The following is a 23,309-nucleotide window of genomic DNA, read 5'->3' as shown; positions in this document are numbered from 1 at the left end:
AGCGAGAAGGTGATTGTTACCTGTCATTTACAAACCAGGAAGCTAAGGCTTAAGCATGTTCAGTGAGTTGCAAGAGGACACAGCAAAGTAACAGAGTTGGGGTTTGAACCTGGTTCCTTCTGGTTCCAAGGGAAAAAGACAGTATTAGTCATTGCTTGGCCATGATCTTTGATTCGTATGATTATCTTCTCCTATTGCTTGGGTGGTTAGAAAAAAAAATGTTGAGAACATAAGTGAGGTCTCTGTTCTTTCTCTTCCACAGTCTCTCTGGGAAATTCCTCTAATTATCACCTACAAGCTAATGCCCTCCAGATGGGTGTGTATTTCATTCTTGAACATCATGTTTAGATACTCAACTCACTGCTGGGCATCTCCACGTGGTTGTCACACTGACCCAGTGAACTCCCCCTGGAACTAACCAGCTTTCTCCTCCTCCCTTGTCTGCCTTTCTGGATTTCCCTGTTCTACCATCTCTGTCTTCCCTCAGCCAGAAACCTTCCTTCTTACTTTCTTTTCCAACTGTATCAATGATCAAACCTGTGGGTGTGGGGCTGGAGAACAGAATGGAGGAGACTGGGGGTTTTCAAAATGAAGTCACTGAATTTTTTTTAAAGATTTTATTTATTTATTTGAGAGGTGGAGCTACAGATAGAGGGAGAGACAGAGAGAAAGCTCTTTCATTTGCTCCTTCGTTCCCCCAAATGGCCACAATGGCTGGAGCCGAGCCAATCCAAAGCCAGGAACCAGGAGCTTCTTCCAAGTCTCTCAAGTGGGTACAGGAGCCCAAGCACTTGGGCCATCTTCTGCTGCTTTCCCAGGCCATTAGCAGAGACTTGGATGGGAAGATGAGCAGCTGGGATATGAACCAGAGCCCATTTGGGATGCCAACGCTGCATATGGAAGCTTAGCCTACTACACCACAATGCTGGCCCTGAAGTCATTGATTTTTTCCAATGACAACATTCAAGTCCATTCATCAACTCCCAGCAATATGTATAAAGTGAACATTTTAATTAGTCAAAATAGCCTAAATTCCCTCTGTTTTCACCATAATAAACTACCAATTATTGAACTGTAAGATTTTACTTTTTATTCTAGGCTACTTTATTTGTTATTAAGTTCATTTTCTTTGATCTTAAAATGAGCTATAATGGGAGCATTTGTGTGTGTGTGTGTGTGTGTGTGTGTGTGTTGCTGTGATGCTGAGTAGCAAATGAGGTAGGAGCAAGCTTTCTAGGAACAATTCTACCGATCAACCATCCCTGGAAATTTTCATAGTGTGCTAAGGAGATGAAGTAACAGCCACCTATGTTTTCATCCCCATCATTAGGTAAAAGGCCAAGCCTGAAAGTCCACATCAATACCACGAGTGACTCCATCCTCTTGAAGTTCCTGCGTCCAAATCCAAATGTAAAGCTGGAAGGCTTTCTCCTGGGATATGGCAGCAACATATCTCCAAATCAGTACTTCCCTCTTCCAGCAGAAGGAAAGTACACCGAGGCCGTAGTTGGTAAGGTGTTTGGATAACAGGTGTGACATGATGTACAAATCTTGATGGCTAGAACCATTTTTTCTATATCCTCAACTGGGTTGAATACTAGAATTTCAAAGCATTCTCACAGTTGTTGTAACCCATGGTATAATTCTTTTTAAAAAAATATTTAATTTACTTGAAAGGCAGCATTACACAGGGGAGGTGAAGGGAAAGGTTGATTTCCCATTTGCTTGTTCACTCCTCAAATGTCAACAACAGCTAGGATAGTCCAGTCCTAAACCAGGAGCCTGGTACTCCATCTGGGTCCCCGATGTGAGTGACAGGGGGCCAAGTACTTGGACCATCTTTCTCTGTACCCCCAAGCACATTAGCAAGGAGCTGGATCAGAAGCAGAGCAGCTTGGACTTCGAATTCAAACAAGTACTCCAATATAGGATGCTGGCATCACAGGCAGTGGCAAAATTCCTGGCCCCATGAATAATTCTTTATTTTTTTTAATGCATAAAGAAAGAATCATCTTTGTTGTCATTTTATTTAAAATCCATGACCACCTAACTTAATACACAAGGGAAATTGTAGCTGGATTGTCTTAGTTTAAACCTCTATACCGTTTGTTCACATTTTAATTTTTGTTCTTGCTATCTCTACTTTTGGTAGAAGATGGCAACCATAGTTTTGTTGGGATCGCTTCAAGAGAAGCCACCTTTAAAAAGAAAAGGAACTGTATGACATTTATAAAACTTTTTTTAGTATTTAAACAAATAAATTAAGGTTTTTGTATATACTATAAATTTTGTGAATCTTTGAAAATGGTTTAATCACATTTATATGTGATTTGAAACTGATGATCAGATAAAGAAAATATAGGATATATATATATATATGTATACACACACCCATACACACAATGGAATGCCACTCAGCCATAAAAAAGAACAAAATCCTGTCTTTCGGAATAAAATGGATGCAACTGAAGACTATTATGCATCAATTTGGTGAAAAAAGCCAGTCCCATAAAGACAAATATCATATGCTTTCTCTAATACATGGTAGTTAATATAGAATACAAAAAAATACAAGAATGAAACTGACCCCTTACAAATTAATTGTTTTTTATAGCCCTCATCTATACCAGAGCAATGGTCTTTCTACTTTTTACTTGTTGAACATTACGGTTAATGGTGAATTAATAATAAATAATAAATAAATAAATAATAAAAATAATAAAATAATAAATTATTTTATTGCAAAAATTAAGGGAAACAAAGAATGGGAGAAAAGAGGATTGAGGGAGGGAGGGAGAGAGGAAAGCATAGTTACCTTCTTAGAATTGTATGTATGAAAGCTGTTCTCTTTGTAATAACAAAAATTTTAAAAAACATTTTCAAATTCTCCATATATAACTGAAATAAGAAGGGAAGTTTAAAGCAATTTCAAACACTTAATACCTTAAAATTTATGTTCATTGACCAAAATGCCATTAAATTAAAAATAATAACAGGCAGTAAAAAACAAAAACAAACAAAAAAAGATTAGATTGTTTTAATTGTTGCTTAAAAACGTGTGAGTTAAGGCCGGCGCCCCGGCTCGCTAGGCTAATCCGCCTGCGGCGCCAGCACACCGGGTTCTGGTCCCGATCGGGGCACCGGATTCTTTCCCGGTTGCCCGTCTTCCAGGCCAGGTCTCTGCTGTGGCCCGGGAGTGCAGTGGAGGATGGCCCAAGTGCTTGGGCCCTGCACCCCATGGGAGACCAGGATAAGTACCTGGCTCCTGGCTTTGGATCAGCGTGGTGCACCGGCCAGCCGCAGTGGCCACTGGAGGGTGAACCAATGGAAATGGAAGACCTTTCTCTCTGTCTTTCTCTCTCTCACTGTCCACTCTGCCTATCAAAATAAATAAATAAATAAAATTTTTTAAAAAAGTGTGAGTTAAGAGGGAAATCATGATGGAAATTGTATATTATTTGAAAAGTAGCATTTGCTATAAAAATAATACAAACTTTCAATGATTGAAAATTTTAAAAAATATAATTTGAGAGTATTGGTTATATTTTTGCCTTTTCCAGAAAAGTGACTTGCAAATAAAATCCTTTTAAAAGATAACTTTTTAAAAAATCCTCTGTTATGAATTATTTCAAAGGCTTTCTAAATAGTCTAACGTGATATTTATATTTTGTTTCACTGCTAGGATTATTGCCTAAGAGTCTTTCTATGAACTTCAGAAGTTTATTCCTGTTAATCCATCTACTTTATGTTAGCTCTGGCATGTATGCCTAAGTGCAGGGAACGCTGGAGATGAATCTGTTTTGTTCAGCAGCCTCTTGCTCCTCTTAGGGAATCTCCATTGAACTTCAGATCAGACAAGAAAGCAATATCATTAATTAAATGTCTAGACTAGATTTTATGTAAGATAATCACTTCAAAGAAAATCCACCAGCTTATCAAAACACTGGGAAAGTGAGCCACTGTAATAACCTTAACTTTGACCACATGAAGAATTTGAAAGTGCAAATATGCAAATCCCTGCTGTATGCAGTCTTTTTTTTTTTTTTTTTTTTTTTTTTTTGACAGGCAGAGTGGACAGTGAGAGAGAGAGACAGAGAGAAAGGTCTTCCTTTGCCGTTGGTTCACCCTCCAATGGCCGCCACGGCTGGCGTGCTGCAGCCGGCGCACCGCACTGATCCGATGGCAGGAGCCAGGTGCTTCCCCTTGTCTCCCCTGGGGTGCAGGGCCCAAGCTAAGCTGTTTCATCACACAAGCAAATATCTTGCTGGACGTAAAAAAGAAAAAAAGGGATACAGAGTAGATAAAACAGACAAGTTACTCTATCTTAAAAATCTCTACGGTCAAAGATTCGAACACTTCTTCTAGAAAACTATTGCAGGTTGTATTTTTAAAATTCTTACCTCATCCTTTTGATCAATATATTCTTTGTATTAATTCATTTTTTCCTCCAGTGTTCTAAGGGAAGTGAGGAAGAATTCTTTAACATATTTTCTTTTCCATGCTTTTTTAAGCCATAGAAGCTGAGTGCTTTCTTTACTGAATATGGTAGGTTCCGTGCTAGTTGCTGCCACACACAATCGATGCTGGTCTTTACCACTGGCCAGCAAAGAAGCAGAATGTGACTCAATTCATCCTCATCCACCAGGGTCTGAGGAAAGCTGTAAGGATTAGGTAGAAGAAAACTGGTATACAGAACCAGCAAGGCAAGTTCTGATTGGAGGGGCTTGGCATCAGGCCAGCACGGATAGACAGACTTTAAATTCCAGATGTCCTTATTAAGGGACTACTCACTACTGAAAGGATTCAGGATACTTGAGCTCCAGTGGTGACCTGGTTTCTTTGGTTCTGCCATCTAGATTTTCCTCTACACATGCCTACGTTTTATGACACGCAGGTTTCTGCTCTAAGTTCCCTCTGCACATGCATCCCTCTGCAACAATGCCTTAAAATGCAGGGACTGGAAAAGAATGTGTATGATCGGACCCAGTGGTAAAGTGTGATGAGCAAACTTTCAGGAAAAGAATGAGGAAACATAGCAATAGATTTTTGAGTTTGGGATGTCAAGGGGGAAACCCAGTAAAGGGTCAATTCAATATCACTTCTACTTTTACTACCTCATAATCAGACGTGAGCTCTAAGTTAAACGTTAATTTAAGATTGCGTAAATTGTTATTTTTAGTTTTACATAATTATATTTGCACTACTTGCTCCAACTGATAAGGCAGTTGTATATTATTAGTATTCTGTCATTGCTGTAACAAACTTCTACAAACAGGGTGGCTTAAACATTACAAATGTCTGGGGTGGGCATTTGGCTTAGTGGCTAAGACACCAATTGAAATTCCCATGCCCCACATCCGAGTGCCTGTGTTTGATTCCCAGCTCCAGCTCTCCATGATTCTAGTTTCCTGTCAGTGCAGACTCTGGGGGGCTGCAGATGAAGACTCACATAGCTGGGTTCTTGCCACACATATGAGAGACCTGGAGTGAATTTGGGGAGTGAACCAGAAAACCAGCAGACGAGTGCTTTCTCTCTCTCTCTCTCCCCTCCCCTCCCTTGTTTTCTGCTTCTCAAATTTAAAATTACAAATGTATTACCTTACAGTTGCAAGTCAGCAGTTCAATACTGGTCTCACTGACCCAAAATTAAGTTCCAGGCAGGACTGTATGCCCTGCTGGAGGCTCCGAGGAGTTTGGTGGTTGAATAAATGAATGCCTTTTCTAGTTTCCAGAGGCTGTCTGCATTTTCCTATCAGCTCGAATTCAACAACAAAGGGTCAAGCTCCTTTTTAAAAACTTTTTATTAATATAAAAGAACAGCTTGCATGTATTTCATATTACAATTTCTTTCCCTCAATCTCCTTCCTTCCCTTTTTCTGTAGTTTTTGAGAAAACATAATTTCAGTCCACTCTATAATCACCACAAGCCCTTTACATATCACATCTCATCACCCCAACCTCCTCTTCTACCTCTTCTGTTTTTGACAACACTATGATTTCCATATTGCACCCACCTGGATAATCCAAGACACTCTCCTTATTTAGAGGTCAGGTAATGAGCAAAGTGAATTCTATCTGCAGGCTTCCTTCTACTGTGACAGTACTGAAACTCAGAGACTTACTGGTTCTGGGGATTAGGCTGTGGGCCGTCTTTAGTGGGCCCTTATCCTGTCTGCCACAGGCTCAAGGGTTTTCACCTCATCACTATAATCATGAATTCACTAACGTGCCCATAGCACGTCTGTGAAAAACATACCTGCAACAGATGAACAGAGCTGAGAATAATCATTCAATAAATTGGTGGCAGAAAGGGAGTACAGACAAAAATTTCAAACAATGCCTCCCCTTATAGTATCATTTTTAATTTAGCTGAACTGTATCCAAACATATTGAATTACTTTAATTTTCAAAACAAATATAGGGCTGGCGCCGCGGCTCACTAGGCTAATCCTCTGCCTAGCGGCGCCGGCACACCAGGTTCTAGTCCTGGCTGGGGCACCGGATTCTGTCCAGGTTGCCCCTCTTCCAGGCCAGCTCTATGCTGTGGCTCGGGAGTGCAGTGGTGGATGCCCCTAGTGCTTGGGCCCTGCACCCCATTGGAGACCAGGATAAGCACCTGGCTCCTGCCTTCGGAAAGGCGCGGTGCGCCGGCCACAGTGCGCAGGCCACGGTGGCCATTGGAGGGTGAACCAATGGCAAAGGAAGACCTTTTTCTCTCTCTCTCTCTCACTGTCCACTCTGCCTGTAAAAATATATATATATATATATAAAGCTCCACATCAAAACACTTCATTTGTTTACTGATATGTTTACCATCATTTCTCATTTCACCATGGAAATAAGAAACTGTTGATTATTCAGAAATATTCCAACTTACATTTAGTGACCTGGGGACTAATACTCCCACTAAAAGCCAGTTAAGAGCATTTCTACATTTATTTCAAATCTGTCCATCTATCTATTAAGTATTGATAGACATTTATAAGTCATTTTTCTGATCTTACATGTACGAGTAAAAAAAATACAATCCTCCTTTTCACATTTTGGAAATCAATATTCATGTAATATTTCTATAAAAATTGATCTGAGATTTTACTAGATTATTTGGTATAGTAGGAAAAAAAGTCATCTTTCTCCAAAGGGATAGTGATAAATTTTAAAGGTCATGAGAGCCTAGCAATGATGTGACAGATAATTGATGCCCACAGGTTCCAGGTTCCTCCATTTTCCACTCAACCTGAATTTCTGGTTTACTTTTAGATTACTGCATCTTACCTCTGTGTTCAGCTGCTGATAATTTTGGAAATACCTAGTAACGTAAAAAATAAGAACTTTCTCCACACTGAACTTTAAAGACACACTTTTGATGTTCTATTGGCATCTGTGAGAATTTAATTTGTGTGTGTTGGGGAGGCAGCTGCAGTCCATCAAGTGTGCCATGCACCCTGGAGTTATTTTAGTATCCTGATCACAGGCTGATATGGAAAAAGAATCATCTATTTTTATCACTACTACAAATTCTGACTGACGAGGTTTGTCTTCCAACCAGAGGCCAGGACTCCAAGAGGAATACCGAGGGCAAGGGTATTAACGACCTCATACTCACAGCAGCTGGCTCTCCCCTCACTTCGTTATATTGCGCACACTCAGCAGGTGCAGGGCACTCGCCTCCACGCCCCGGCCACCATCTTGCCCGTAACTCCTCAAAGGGCGCCGTACTCTAGGAAGGAAGAGGACGTGTGGCTGGGGTCCCAGAGGCACCTTGAGCTGGAAAGAGCCCGGGCGAGGAACACTAACATCTGTTTTCTGGGGAAGCTGAGCCTCCCTGTGAGAGAAAGCAGGGAAACAATATTTCTGTACTTCGGAGTCAGCCAGACCTGAGTTCAAATTCAGCGTTACTACTTCTTGTGGCGTAGTTTAGGGTAAGTCATTTAGCATTTCTCGTGTGAACTAGAGGATAATTTTTAAGTAGCATCATGAAGACTACAGATAAACCAAATGCACTAGCTAATATAGACTCCAGTGCACTGTAGGCAAATTCTGTAGAGGTTATTGTAAACCGAGTGGTCTTGGATAATTTTAGTTGCTAATAATGGCGAGCTAAATCACCTCTGAAGTTGCGATCAGTGCTAAGATTACAGTACTTTGGTTGACAAACACTGGTCTAGTGCTCGCTTCGGTAGCACATATACTAAAATTGGAATGATACAGAGAAGATTAGCATGGCCCCTGCGCAAGGATGACACGCAAATTCATGAAGCGTTCCATATTTTTGGCCATTGGAGGGTGAACCAACGGCAAAGGAAGACCTTTCTCTCTCTCTCTCTCTCACTGTCCACTCTGCCTGTCAAAAAAAAAAAAAAAAAAAAAAAAAAAAGAAAAGAAAAGAAAAGAAACGAAACGAAACACTGGTCTAAGGTAGTTCTATGGCTTAATTCGGTTTTGTATTCCCAGGTGGGGAGGTGGTGTCAGCAAAGTCATAGAGGTAGTTTGAGCAGAGCTGTTACTACTGAAAAGAAATAGCTGTACTCCTCACACCCGGTGTGTGTGCATGTGTGTGTGTGTGTGTGTGTATTTTGACAGGGACAACTCTCAAGATAAATGTGGAGGCAGAATCCAAGATTGTGACATAGTAACTTTGGTGTGCATATGCTTTTCTCCAAATGTTGTTTTAATCAGTAAACTGATAAGCAGAATTATTAGGGGGAGGTGTTTGGTGTAGCAGTTTAGACATCACTTTGGATGCCTGCATCCCATACCAGAACGCCTGGCTTTGAGTTCATATCTGCTTCCACTTGTAGCTTCCTGCTGATATGCACCCTGGGGTGCAGCAAGTGATGGCTCAAGTAGTTGGGTCCCTGCCATCCATGTGGGGACATAGATTATATCCTGATTTTTGGCCCAGCCTTGGCTGTTGGAGGAATTTGGGGAATGAACCAGAGACTGAGAGAGATCTCCCTCCTCTCCCTTTTTCTCCCCACTCCTTCCTCACCCCTTCTATATCTCTTCCCCTCTCTTCTCTCTTACTTTCAAATGAAATAAATAAATGAAAAAAGGGGCATGGTCAGATGCCTCCTGGAATTCCGTAACTGTGGAACTCCAAACGAAAACATGGTGACTCTCTAAGAACATGCTTACCTGAAATGGCTTTTTATCTCTAGATTCCACTTCTCCCGTCTTTGTCATCCTAACAAAGGTATTTTTAGCAAGAAAATCGCAAGAATTTTTATTTGTCCTACTAAACATAGGTCAAGATAAGAGCATAACAGATTCATTTACTTAATTGATGCTAATATTATCAGCATGTTCAGGCCAAAATTTAGACATTATTTCTAATTGTGAAGTTTATCTATTTTGCAAAGAACATTCAACATTTTAAAAATAAAATTCATTTACAATTACTGATTCAGATAAGAATAACAGGTTTAATCTTACAAGCTTCGGTGCAATCTATATGCCTGCCTGTAGATGAAGAACATCCCTTAGAAACTTTCCCTTTAATTTTTTATTTGTATAACTGGAGGAAATGCACAATTTTTCCTTTGCATGGCAGCCCTTGGGATATCAACTGCTCTATTCTGCCTTTTGGGCATGGTGGGTTGAAAAATAAAATAGTGGATAGTGCCACTATTGACTACACTAAAGGATAAATATTTTACATTAAAGGATAAATATTAAATATTTAAAATATTAAAAATACGAAGTTGTGAATTCATGGATGTAAATAGGTAGATGTAGAGGTTGGAAATAACTCTTGGGCATTAGATAAGCCAGAGAAAAAACTGGTTAAAAAAGAAAACAGGGTGGCACTGTGGCATAATAGGCTAACCCTCTGCCTAGGTGACAGCATCCCATATAGTTGCCTGTTTGTGTCCCAGCTGCTCCTCTTCCTACCCAGCTCTCTGCAAACAGCTTGGGAAAGCAGTGGAAGATGGTCCAAGTGCTTGGGTCCCTGAAGACAAAGAAGCTCCTGGCTTCAGATTGGCCCAACCCTGAGCCGTTGCAGCCATTTGGGGAGTGGACCAGCTGAGAGAAGACCTTTCCCTCTGTCTCTCCCTCTCTCTCTCTGTAACTCTACCTCAAATATTAAAAAAGATGAACAGGAGGAAATGGTCTAGTGCCAAGCATTTTCAACCCAGCTGAGTTCCCTATTTTCTGGAAGTATCCTTACATAATTAGCAACAGGCTGTGAGGGCAGAAAGCAAAACAGCTGCTGGCAGTGAACATGAGGCAGTCCCTGAATGCAGATGAGAAATGGAGTTCATGTAGGCTGATCCTGTTGGTTCCCTGTTACCTGCAAGGAAACTTCCCAAGGTTACTCTGCTAATAAGTAGCAACTCTAGGATGTAAACCCAGAAGTCTGTTCTAGAACCTGAACTGTGAACCAGTGTATACTCCTGCTTCTCAAAACTTAGGGAATTTTATCTGTTCTTAAAATATATACAAGGGATCTTCCAAAAGTTCATAGGAAAAACATATTTTTCTACTAAAATAAATGTTTCATTTGATTCCATCTTTCCCCAGGTTTTCTTTCTCATATCTAAAGTACTGTGTTCCTGAAACTTGTTCTTCTATACCCCTTCCAACACCACCTCTATTATGTACTGCCCATCTACGTAGGCCTCCCTTGTCTACTCATAACACAGCCAGCACTGACCCAAACAATCAATATTTATGTCCCTCTCCAAGAATACCTAAGAGACTGAGCTCTTTCCTTTAGCAGTGTAGTATTATTGATGGTAACAGATTGCTGTGTGGTTTTTTTGTATGTTTTGTCTGCCCCCACGCTGCATTCAAGTAGGAAATTTCCAGAAGTAAAAGACCCTAGGCCTTGGATTTCTTCTTATCTTCAATGAGGGAGGTCATGAGATTAAAAACCTAATAAATGAATGAATAGGTGTGAGGACATGGAAAGAGCCAGGAAGTCAGACAGCTATGGGTACCATTTTAGGTGGATTTTTCTCTTGTGTTTAAAACGATTTTGAAAGTGTCGTCTAATTCTTAGTTATTTCTCTGGAAATGGATTTACCACTTGGAAGTACTTGGCATTAAATCTTCAACATGAATCCAACTTTTGTCATGAAAAAAATAGGAATCCTAGAATAATTTGATTTTTGTCCAGGGAACAAAATTTAGCAGAAATAAAGTAAACTTCAAAAAGGATTTTTAAAGAAATTGGCTTAGTGTGTATCAATTTATTAATAACTGCACCATTATTTGAAAAATTTACCATGAGTTTGTACCAGAAATGCCTTGCTTGATAGTAGATGACTGTTTAACCATGTTTTGGTAAAAATAATGTCTTTCCAAAGTTCTATTTTTTTTTCTACTGGATTCAACTATAATACGTTCATAGTCTCTCTGACCTCACCAAATGATAAACTGTCTCCAAGTCCATCTTTTCTTGGAAATATAATAAAACAAATTCACAATATTTCAATATAAAAACTTTTTTCAATGTGTTATATAATGTCCTGAGCCAGAAATCTAACTTTATAAAATTCATTCTCGGTTGTATCTAAATGAATCTCCCCAAACGGCTCATGTCATGGGCCAAATGGATATACTGTTCCAGGTATTGTGAGAGTCTTGCTATTGAGAAGAGGGTCTGAAATGAATGACATATGACAAAGAAGGGTAAACTAGAGTTTTCTGGAACAGATCCTCATGTTGCCTAATCAGCCATAATTTTCATTTGTTTTTAATGTTTTTAAAACATTAAAATGGCTTAAAATTTTTATCCATTTTAATTTCATATGAAAGGCAGAGAAAGATTGAGATTGATCTTCTGTAAGCTCACTCTTCAAATGCCTACAATAGCTGAGGCTTGTCCAGAATGAAGCCAGGAGCCGAAAACTCCAACTAGGTCTCTGATTTGAGTGGCAGGGCCCAAGTATGTGTGTCACCATCTGCTGCCTCCTAAGGTGTGCATTAGCAGAAAGCTGGAATTGGAAACGTAGCTGGGATTGGAACCAGATAGTTTTATATGGCATGCAAGTGTACCAAGTGGTATCTTAGCTGCTGTGCCAGACTCCACCCCATTTCCATTTAAATGTTTGACTTTTCCAGGACACTCAGTACTCTCTGGATATGTGGGTCAAACTAAATATCATAACGTGAACACCATTGTTTCATTATACAAGAGGACTTTAAAAATAAGTTTATTTTAGTGTAAAAATTTTTGAAATTGATGCATAGTTTTTTTTGTAATACACAATTTTCAAGAACTTTTTGAAGACTCCCCAATTTGTATGGCTTTCTAATTTTTGACACCAAATAACCTTATTTCATTTGATTTTCCACAAACTTTGAAATATGGTTTTGTACATGCTTATGTGTGTTTTCATTTGTATCATGTCCCACCAGCTTCATGGTAAACTCCTCAGGGCCAGAGCTTACTTCATTGCCTTCGTATACGTGGCAGTCAAGGTCAGTGTATCTATGGCTGTACTAGCTGAGTACTCAGAGTTCTCTGGTATAGGCTTCTTGTCAACAAAATAATATCTATTTGCCTGCAAGGAAATCTCTAGGAGAAAAAACTCATTCAAGTAAGTTAGGAGATTGGCTCTACCCTACTGGTAAAATAACTATGAAGCCTGGATTATCTGACAGTCATGATTTCTATATGGTGTCTTGGCATAATTATTTATTGTATTCTCCTTCAGTATTATCCTGAAGTGGATACTACTTCAGTTTAGTAGAAAAGCTACATATTTAACATTTGTGAGACCTATAAGCTTAGTATGGCCCTCAGACCTTTCACAATCCGGTCCCGGGAAATAACCCAGCCCTTCTTCCTGCTGTTGGGAGTGCACTGCATCAGGACTAGAGGGACAAAAAATGCGGGCAGGAGATTTCCCTCTGCTGTGTTCTGTTCACCAAGCTGTGTACACAATCACTGCCTAGTACCTAGTACCTGATGATTTAACGTTCTTGAGTACCTACAGTGTGTTGGGCCAAGGGTGTTATGAAAATGAGTCATTAAATCCTTACAGCCACTCTGCAAAGCAAGTGTTGTTATCATCCTCCTCCTCAAACTAGTGTCCCCTCAAGATGTAGAAATCTGCAAGTGACCCGCAGGCTTCAGAGCATATGTACCTGGCCACCATGCCAAAATGCTTTGCAGCATAGCATGTAAGTATTCTGGTATTTTTATACATGGCATACAAATCCATCTAGTAGAATTTACTCTCAGCCCCAAATCACAACATGATAATCTGCTGAGAGAATTTAAAGAAAAAGAAAACCTTAGTGATATGAAGGCTTTGACTTTGGATACCACCTAAGGTGAGCTGGGTTCATTAATTGAAAGAAAAATATTTGAGCAAAGTCTTGGGGTTCCAGTGTGGGTAACCCCATGGGACTGCCTGCCCGGCCCTGCTCTGCCCATGAAGGAGGTTGGGAGGGACCCCACAGCCTGGCTGCTGGCAGGTGGCTGGCAGGAGCTCCAGGCCCCTTTTCTCTCCCCCCGCCCCCCCCCACTTCATGTTGGAAGCCTTGTGGCTGTGCCTTTATGATTGATAAACAGAGCCAATAAGCAACTCCCACATGGCAGATGTGGGCCAGTTGCACAAAGGAGCCCAGAGGCCTACGTGACCTATAAGTTGATTGCTTAGGGGTCTTTTGGCACGCTGCCCCTTTTTCCCTATAGAATTGCTGTTACTACCGCAGAGTTTTTCTTCCCCTCTTACCCTGTAAAAGTCTGCCTGATTGCTAATAAACGTACATGCGCACAGGCTTGTCTCCGGTGTTGCTCTTGCAGCCCGACAGCTGAGGGTCTCACACACAGAGACTTCATTCCAGTAGTCCTTGCTGCACAGATAATACTAACCAAGTGGTGAATTTCCCAGAAAGTATGTGTATGTGTGTGAGTGTACAAGCTGTCCTTCAAAAGCCAGCCTTGCCAAACTTCAAACCAGTTAATAGACAACACCCTACACTAAATTTCTCTGTGGGATGCACGTATAAAACACAGGCAAGGACAAGACAATGAGAAGTCAAGCCAACAATTTTAATGTCTAACAGGTTTGCTAAACTAGGAAAGGATGTGTACTGGATGTTGTGGCAAGTGGGTAAAAGAAATCATTTATTAAATATTTGTTTGCAATGTCAGGGAGAGGATTTGTCAGAATGTGGAAGTGAAGCAGGGTTAGTTGGGGACAGTGGCTGAAGGAGATGCTCCAGACCTTGTGCCAGGACAACAGGAAATGAGATTACCTGGAACAACAGAGTTGTGGTCAGTTTCCAGTGGACAGGCCAGGTCAAGGCTGGGTTCATGAGCAGGTGACCAGTGTACTCAGAGGACCCTGTACTTAGAGTGTAATGCTCTTCTATTGTTGTCTTGAATTCTTAGTAGTTTCCATTTAATTTTATAAGTGAAGTCCCATGAGATAATGGAGTATGTGCTTAAGTTCTGGAGTCTGAATTCTTATGTCCTAGCCTTCCACCTCCTCCCTTACTTTGGTTTTTAACTGTCTGTCTCCCACCTCTGTCTGACTGATCTTCCACTTTCAACCACTATTCAGTGACTTTGGCACCTTCTCCTGCAGGGTCTTGGATATGGACTCAGGAAGAGTCAGGGTGTGCATATACCCATGGTGAAATCTGGCAGGACATGGTGGTCGGAATCCTTGCATAGGTTGGCAGTGCCACTGTGCATTCCTTTGGGGATTTGGTAGGGTCAAGCCTCTCTCCAACCCCCATTCAGTGCACAGTATGCCCAGTGCTGAGACTGCAGTACGTCATGGTCTGTAGGTTAGAGTGACAAAACTGTGGGAAAAGAAGCTTGACTTTTCTGGAGCATGAGTTGGGGTTAAGGACTTAGATCCTGGGTCTGCCATTTTCAGGGGACAACCCCATGCATTGGGGGGAAAGGAGTAAGAAAACCAGCTGAGTGTGCACCCAGCTGCAGACACAACCCCAAGTAGCAAACACCATGAGAGGTCAAGACAGACAGTGGAAGAAAGGAAGAGTTCTATATTTCTGTGTCTCTGATGGTAGTCTTGTCTTGGTGTTTTTTTTTTTTTTTTAACAATAGGCTAATATATAAATATATTCATTAGAGTTGGCATCAGAGATGCCATTTAGACAAAATTGATGTTCTATTTCTCAAAACTCTTTCATTAAAAAAGTCCTATTTTGAAAAGGGAACAAATTTCATTCATGCATAGTTTTTAAGAGCATAATGATACATCTTATCCTACCTTTCCTCAATCCCACTCTCCCTTATTTTAGTTTTCTTACAATTTTAATATATACATTGAATCTTCTTTATATTCACAATATTAACCCTCAACTAGATATAGAATTCAACAAGTAGTAAGTAGAAAAATCACTCTTTTTCAAGAGTATAGACAAGGGCTATAAACAGTAATCAAATCTTAAAAAGTCAATTTTGTGCCTATGTATTACATTTTTTGTACTCTGTATAAAAGTTACCATAAGGGGAAATAAATGATATTTATGATTTTGAGACTGATTTATTTCATTAAGCATGATGACCTCCCATTGCACTCATTTTGTTCCAAAAGAGAAATTCATTCTTTTTATGGCTCAGTAGTATATATTTCCTTTATATAGTCAACAATTGATGGACATTTGGATTAATTCCATATATTAGCTATTGTGAGTTGAGCTGCTATAAACATGGGGGTACAGATAACTCTTTCATTTGCTGATTTCATTTATTTTAGGTAAATTCTAGGAGTGGGATGGCTGGAGTATATGGTAGATCTACTTTCAGATTTCTGAGGAGTTTTCATACTGTCTTCCACAATGGCTGTACTAGTTTGCTTTCCCACCAACAGTGGATTAGGGAACTTTTTCCCCACATCATCACCAGCATTTATTTATTTATTTTTTATTTCTGTATGAGAGCCTTTCTAAATCGGGTGAGGTTAGCATTTCCCTGCTAGATACTGATGCTAAGCATCTTTTTGTGTCTGTTGCCTATCTGTATTTTATACTTTGAAAAATGCCTGTTCATATCCTTAGCCCATTTCTTAACTGGATTGTTTTGAGTTTCTTGAGCTTCTTACATATTCTGGATATTAGTCACTTATCCGTTGCATATTTTGCAATTATTTTCTCCCATTCTTCCAGTTGTTACTTTAAGTGTTTACCTTGCTTGCTTTTATTTCTTGTGCTGCTGAGGTCTTAACCAAGAATTCTGTGCCTAAGTACCAAGCTGTTCTGATTATAATTGCCCCGTAATGTATGTTGAAATTGGGTATTGTGATGCTTCCAGCTTTTTTTTTTTTTTTTTTTTTTTTTTTTGACAGGCAGAGTGGACAGTGAGAGAGAGAGACAGAGAGAGAAAGGTCTTCCTTTTGCCGTTGGTTCACCCTCCAATGGCCGCCGCGGCCGGCGCGCTGCGGCCGGCCAGCGCACCGCGCTGATCCGATGGCAGGAGCCAGGAGCCAGGTGCTTTTCCTGGTCTCCCATGGGGTGCAGGGCCCAAGCACCTGGGCCATCCTCCACTGCACTCCCTGGCCACAGCAGAGGGCTGGCCTGGAAGAGGGGCAACCGGGACAGAATCCGGCGCCCCGACCGGGACTAGAACCCGGTGTGCCGGCGCCGCTAGGCGGAGGATTAGCCTAGTGAGCTGCGGCGCCGGCCTGCTTCCAGCTTTTATTGTTTATTGTTCATGTTTACTTTAGCTATTCAGGGTCTCTTATGATTTTAAGGTCATTTTTTTCTAGATCTGAGAAGGATCTCTGGCACTTTGATTGGAATCACATTGAATCTGTAAGTTGCTTAGGGTAGGATGGACATTTTGATTACATTAATTCTTCCCATCCATGAACATGGAAGATTTTTCCATTTTTGTGTCTTTTATTTCTTTCCTTAGTGTTTTGTAAGTTTCATTGTAGAGATCTTTCACATCCTCGGATAAATTTATCCCAAGGAATTTAAAAGTTTTTGTAGCTATTCTGAATGGAATTGATCTTATAATTTCTTTCTCAGCCATGGCATTGTTTTTGTATAGAAAGAGTATTGATTTTTGAGTATTTAGTTTGTATCCTACGACATTGGTAAACTCTGGTGAGCTCCAATAATTTCTTAGTAGCTTTTAGTCCTTCTAGATATAAGAAAATATCTGCAAATTGGAATCATTTGACTTAACACTTTTACATTTGTATCCCCCTCTCTTTCTTGTCTAATGGCTCTGGCTAAAACTTTCATAGATAGATTGAATAGTAAGGGTGAGAGTGGGCATCTTTGTCTGGTTCCAGATCTTAGTGTAAATGCTTCCAACTTTCCTTAATCATTCAATACGATGCCGGCTGACAGTGTGTCAAATAATGTTGTGATTGCGTTTAGGTATGTTCCTTCTATACCCGATTTGCTTAAGGGTTTTTTCATAAAAGGATGATGTATTTTATTAAGTGCTTTCTCTATGTCTTTTGAGATAATCATATGGTTTTTATTCTTCAGTTCATTAATGTGATGTGTCACATTTACTGATTTGCAAACGTTGAACCATCCTGCATACCAGGAATAAATCCCACTTGATCTGGGTGAATGATTTTTCTGATGTGTTGTTGGATTCGATTAGCCAGTATTTTGTTGAGGATTTTAGCATCTATGTTCATCAGGGATATTGGTCTGTAATTCTTTCTCTGTTGTATCTTTTTCTGGTTTTAGAATTAAGGTGATGCTGACTTCATAGAAACAATCTAGGAGGATTCCCTCCCTTTCAAATGTTTTGAATAACTTGAAGTGGAGTTAGTTCTTCTTTAAAAGTCTGATAGAATTCAGCAGTGAAACCATCTGGTCCTGGGCTTTTCTTTGTTGGGAGGACCTTTATTACTGGTTCAATTTCCATCTTGGTTTTTGGTCTAGTTTAGTTTTCTATGGCTTCATGGCTCAATTTAGGTAGGTAGTATGTCTACGAATCCACCCACTTCTTCTAGGTTTCCCAGTTTGTTGGCATAGAGCTCTTTGTATTAATTTCTGAGTTTTTTATTTCTGTGGTGTCTGTTACATTTTCTTTTTCACCTCTAATTGTATTGATTTGGGTCTTCTCTCTTTTTTTGGGGGGGGGTGGGCCAATGGTATATAGATTTTGTTTATTTTTGTGGAAAAAAAAACTTTCACTGATCTTTTGTATCCTTTTGTCTCAATTTTGTACTCTAATTTTAAATCTTTCCTACTGATTTTTATTTGGGCTTGTTAGTTTTCGAGATCCTTGAGATGAACTGGGTGGGGCCCGGGGGTCTTAGGCCGGTCTTGAGAGTGGTCAAGAGTCTAGAGAGACACCTGATGTGGGCTTGGTAAATCTCTTCTGTTGTCAGCAGCAGTAGAGGGTATGATGCTTCAGCTAGCATGATTTAAGCCTCACTCCATCTCTGCCAAGATGAACTTGAGCTCACCTACCTAGAGTGAGCCCACAGTGGCTACACCCCACTCACACAGGCACATGAACCACACTAAGGATTTCTGTGTTCTTCAGTTTAAGCGCAGAATTCTCTGCAATGACCCCTCCCCCCACCAGCAACGCACTCGGAATTCTGAGCCTCTGAAGCCAGACAGGGTGATTACCCAGTGACCCAGCCACATACCATGCCCTTTCACACAGTCACAAAATTCCCACAGTCATAGCATGTAGAGCTCTCACAATCACGGGGAGCAGGGGATCCACTCTCAGCCCTGCAAACCTCTCCAGTCTGTGGAGAGAGCTGAGGTGTTCCCAGAGCCAGCTACCTGCTTGATAGAAGTTGGTCATTGTTCCACATAGGCTTTTTGAGTCTGAGTACCATGGTAGAGTGAGGGGAGGGAAGCATTTCACAGGCCTAAGTGGGCAACCCACTCCCTGCCCACACTCCAGGCTAGACTCATAGTAGGGACCATGAATTTATCCCTCAGATAACACCCCCAGCCATGCTGGGGTTGTTGCAACCTCCACTTGCATTATTAAGATGGAGCTTCCTCTCTGTGAATTGCTTGGTGCCCTTGGTGGGGTATCTGGAGAAAGCAGTGTACTCTCCCTTCATGTGGGTAGTTGGGCACCCTTCCCCCTGCTAGTGCTCCAGGCTGGACTCCGATTCAGTGGGGTGTGCAAGGTTCTCCCTCAGCTCCCTCAAACAATATAGCCAGTGACACAGACTGCATGCTGTTCTCACCTGGCTCCAAGCAGAAGGCATTTCCTCCAGCCACTGGCTGCAGGAGTTGCCAGTGATATTCCACTTGCTTTTGTGTCATTATGCTGTCCCTTTTACTCCTCCACAGCATCTCTCTTCTTTCTGTAGAATTTCTACCCCAAACTTCTAGCAGTTCCCTGGGAATACCATTCCTCCCTTTTTCTTCTGTTGTCTTCCTGTGATCAAAATCAGCTCATCTTTTCTCTATTCGGCCATCTTGGATCTCTTGTCTCTGCTCTTTAAATAGGGGTACCACCTTTTGGTTGGTGAAGTGTGTGTCTTCAATAATATTGACTCCCCAACTCTCACCAAGGTGAAACTCTGGGGGAAAACTCCACTAATACTTTCCTCGGTGGAACATGTCTGAAATGATGCTCCGGACAAAGCATCTTTCTTTCCAGTTGACTTCAGTGAGCTGTGAACAGTGAAGAAGTGCAGCAGAGCCTTTTAGTAGCTGCATCACCAGGAAGAAGAGCCTGTTTCCCCTTCCAAAATTCATCTTTCCTTCCCCACGTTGTCTCTTCCGATCAAAGCTGAGTTCCTTTGTCCCATATAGAGGCTCCACTTGCTCCATAGCACTAAGAAGAGTGGCTGCTTCTCATGTGTCATCAATGGCAAGGAACTCTGCGCTGCTCCCCCTGTAGCTACGCACACTGTGGGCTGTCAGCCGCTTCAGAGCAGGCTGTGGAGGTTCTGGAATCCCATCAGTAGCCAGTGTTCTTAGTCATTAGTGCCAGGACTGAGCTTCTGTGAGATATTCACACTTCGGTAAGTCTCAACTACTGAGTCCAGGCCTGCAGATTGCCCTGCAAGAGCTGACAGAAACCAGAATTCTCCCTGAGTCGGGGAGTGTAGCAGTGTGTTCTGTTAAACTGGATTGTGGGTTCATTACTCAACAGATTTTGTCAGGTGTAATGGAAATAATTACCAAATAGCATACAATTGGCTTATGATTTGCTTTCTAATTTTCTTTACATGGAAAAAAATATTATTCCACATAGAAACACTATAAGAAAGAATGTATAAGAAAAGATTTTCTGTAGAATTGTGTTTATCAATGACCATTTCTCTGATTAAAGTTGACTAGCTTTTCAAAAAAGATTGCTTTTGCTAACAATAGCATTTCCCCAAGCCCTAGTTACTTTTTATTTATGAGAACAAACAGAATGTTTATTATCACAAATCATAGAGCAAACAAAATGTTAATAAACATTGTAAATAATGCATTTAAAAGAATGTTTTAAACGTCCATGCAGAAAAAGAAGAAAAGTGTTTGCAGGATCATACACATTTTTAACACGTTCTTTTTGGAACCCATACTTAAATTCTGGAACCATGTTATACAGGCAAATAAAAATATCACACATAACACATTCTACAGAGTTAAAACTTGGAAAACTATTTCCTTGAAGTCTTTCTACCACATAGCAATTAAATGATATTTTAGCATCAGAACAATCTGAATAATTTTTTGTTTTCCAAGTTAGTATCCAAAAATTAACCCCCCCAAAAAAGTGGGTGCACATTCAGATGTGCAGTGATTACATGATGTCATTATGTTCTCTAGTCTACCATCCTAAGTGTATTTACTAACCTTGATTCTGTTACCATAAGAATACATTTTGTAAAGACTTACCTGACATCTCAAAACAAAAATGTATATTTTAACAGGCCAGAAATTAAGATATGAAATGAATCATCTAATCAAACTGGGCATCACTCTGTTAATGGCCTTAGTAATCAACACCAAAGATAAGTAACACTGCCAACGTTTTCATACAAAGATAAATGAAGTGATACAAGTACTATCACTAAGTATAATTTTAATTCTGATGACAAGTGTGCCTTTAATTGAATGTGTAAAAAGATCCAAGCATTAAACTATAGAAATCTATTCTGTATAAATTGAAATGGGATATCTTACTCATTCCTTACCATCTTGTTACAAATTAGAAATTCAAAACACTTTTTTTGTGTATAGTTTTTTATATTTTTTATTTTTAACTTTTATTTAATGAATATAAATTTCCAAAGTACAGCTTATGGATTACAATGGCTTCCCCCCCATAACGTCCCTCCCACCTGCAACCCTCCCCTTTCCCAAAACACTTCTTTTTAAAAAGATTATTTACTTGAAAGGCAGAGTTACATAGATCATTCATCTGTTGGTTAATTCTCCAATAGCTAGGACCAGGCCAGGTTGAAGCCAGAAGCCTAGAACTTAATCAGGATCCAAGGATGGAAGGGGTCCAAATACTTGGGCCATCTTCTGCTGCCTTCCAGGTACATTAGCAAAGAACTGGATTAGAAGTAGAACAGCCAGAGCTCAAACCATTATTTTATGTGGGATGCCTGCCTTGCAGATGGTGGCTTAACAGCATTGCTGTGCCACAATGCTGGCCTCAAGCAATTTCAAAATAAATTGAACCTGAGTTGTTACAGATAAAAGCCTATAACATAAGAATGCTGTATGAGGAATTCAGAAATCACCTTTTAAAAATGGGCATAAAAATTTTTGGCTAGCTTTTAAATTTGATTCTTTACCTCTGGAATATCAAATACTCCTGGTCTAAAATGCCTTTTATAGGGGCTGGCACTGTGGCACAGTAGGTTAATCTTCCACCTGTGGAGCCAGCGCACCAGTTCAAATCCCAGCTGCTTCTCTTCTGATCCAGCTCTCTACTGATAGCCTGGGAAAGCAGTAGAAGATGCCCCAGGTGTTTAGGCCCCTGCACCTGTGTGGGAGACCTGGAGGAAGCTCCTGGCTCCTGGCTTCAGTTCAGCCCAGTTCCGGCCCTTGTGGCCATTTGGGGAGTGAACCAGCAGATGGAAGACCTTTCTCTGTCTCTCCCTCTGTCTGTAACTCTACCTATCAAATAAATAAAAATCCTAAAAAACAACAATAAAATGTCTCAAAAGATGAGAGGTCACATTTCTGTAGAAGCTGCTTTGCTTTGTCAATGATCTTATGTAGGAGGCAAATAATTCTTCAACTATAGCTATAAAGTTTCATAATTAAGCATTCAGAGTACTAATTGGTACATTATCCAAAGATTTTTTTTCTTTCTTTGGATCTCCAGATGATTTAAAACAAATTTATCCCTGAATTTTCTTTCTTTTTCTTTTTTTCTTTTTTTTTTTTTTTTTGACAGGCAGAGTGGATAGTGAGAGAGAGAGACAGAGAGAAAGGTCTTCCTTTGCCGTTGGTTCACCCTCCAGTGGCCGCCACGGCAGGCGCGCTGTGGCCAGTGCACCCCGCTGATCTGATGGCAGGAGCCAGGTGCTTCTCCTGGTCTCCAATGGGGTGCAGGGCCCAAGGACTTGGGCTATCCTCCACTGCACTCCCTGGCCACAGCAGAGAGCTGGCCTGGAAGAGGGGCAACCGGGACAGAATCCGGCACCCCGACCGGGACTAGAACCCAGTGTGCCGGCGCCGCTAGGTGGAGGATTAGCCTTTGAGCCATGGCACCGTCCTATCCCTGAATTTTCAACATATAACAAAAACTTGGTGAGGGTTTTTTTTTTTTTTACCTTGCTTTTATTTCTATGTTAACAATTTATTTATTTTTTATTTTTTGACAGGCAGAGTGGACAGTGAGAGAGACAGAGAGAAGGGTCTTCCTTTGCTGTTGGTTCACCCTCCAATGGCCGCTGCGGCCGGCGCACCACACTGATCCGATGGCAGGAGCTAGGTGCTTCTCCTGGTCTCCCATGGGGTGCAGGGCCCAAGCACTTGGGCCATCCTCCACTGCACTCCCTGGCCACAGCAGAGAGCTGGCCTGGAAGAGGGGCAACCGGGACAGAATCCGGCGCCCCAACCAGGACTAGAACCCGGTGTGCCGGCACCGTAAGGCGGAGGATTAGCCTAGTGAGCCGCGGCGCCGGCCCTTCTATGTTAACAATTAAGCAATTCATGTTGTATGATAAGGCATTATCTGAACCTATCCATGTAGTAACTGTTTTGTAGTAGGACTTATCTAACTTTTGAAAGTGTATATATAAAGAAAATTATGTGCTGACACCACAGGCAAAGGATTAGCCAAGTGAGCCGTGGTGCCAGCCTCTACCAGTTATCTTACAATGCACTTTTTTCTCTTCAGTCTGCAAGCTCAGAGTCTACTCATCCTGCAGACCACAGGTGCTGGTGCCTTTTTGCATTGCCGAGCT

At 40.9% G+C, this 23,309-nt stretch overlaps 1 protein-coding gene and 1 non-coding gene across 51 annotated transcripts in view; both read left to right on the top strand.

Annotated features, from left to right (window-relative positions):
* Positions 1-23,309, top strand: part of ABI3BP (ABI family member 3 binding protein) — a 295,737-nt gene that overhangs the window by 88,289 nt on the left and 184,139 nt on the right. For all 50 annotated transcript variants that reach the window (XM_089331596.1, XM_008267027.5, XM_070071996.2 and 47 more), the window contains exon 2: positions 1,331-1,510. In XM_089331596.1, coding sequence (XP_089187722.1) covers positions 1,331-1,510 — 180 coding nt within the window. The remainder of the gene's footprint in view (positions 1-1,330; positions 1,511-23,309) is intronic.
* LOC127483030 (U6 spliceosomal RNA) lies at positions 8,168-8,274 on the top strand. The gene has a single exon (XR_007909004.3). It is a non-coding gene; the product is annotated as a U6 spliceosomal RNA (small nuclear RNA).

This window comes from Oryctolagus cuniculus, chromosome 4, assembly GCF_051225735.1.
Source record: "Oryctolagus cuniculus isolate XC-2025 breed Fujian yellow rabbit chromosome 4, ASM5122573v1, whole genome shotgun sequence".
Classification (NCBI taxonomy): Eukaryota; Metazoa; Chordata; class Mammalia; order Lagomorpha; family Leporidae; genus Oryctolagus; species Oryctolagus cuniculus.
This window is presented reverse-complemented; position numbering and strand designations above follow the sequence as displayed.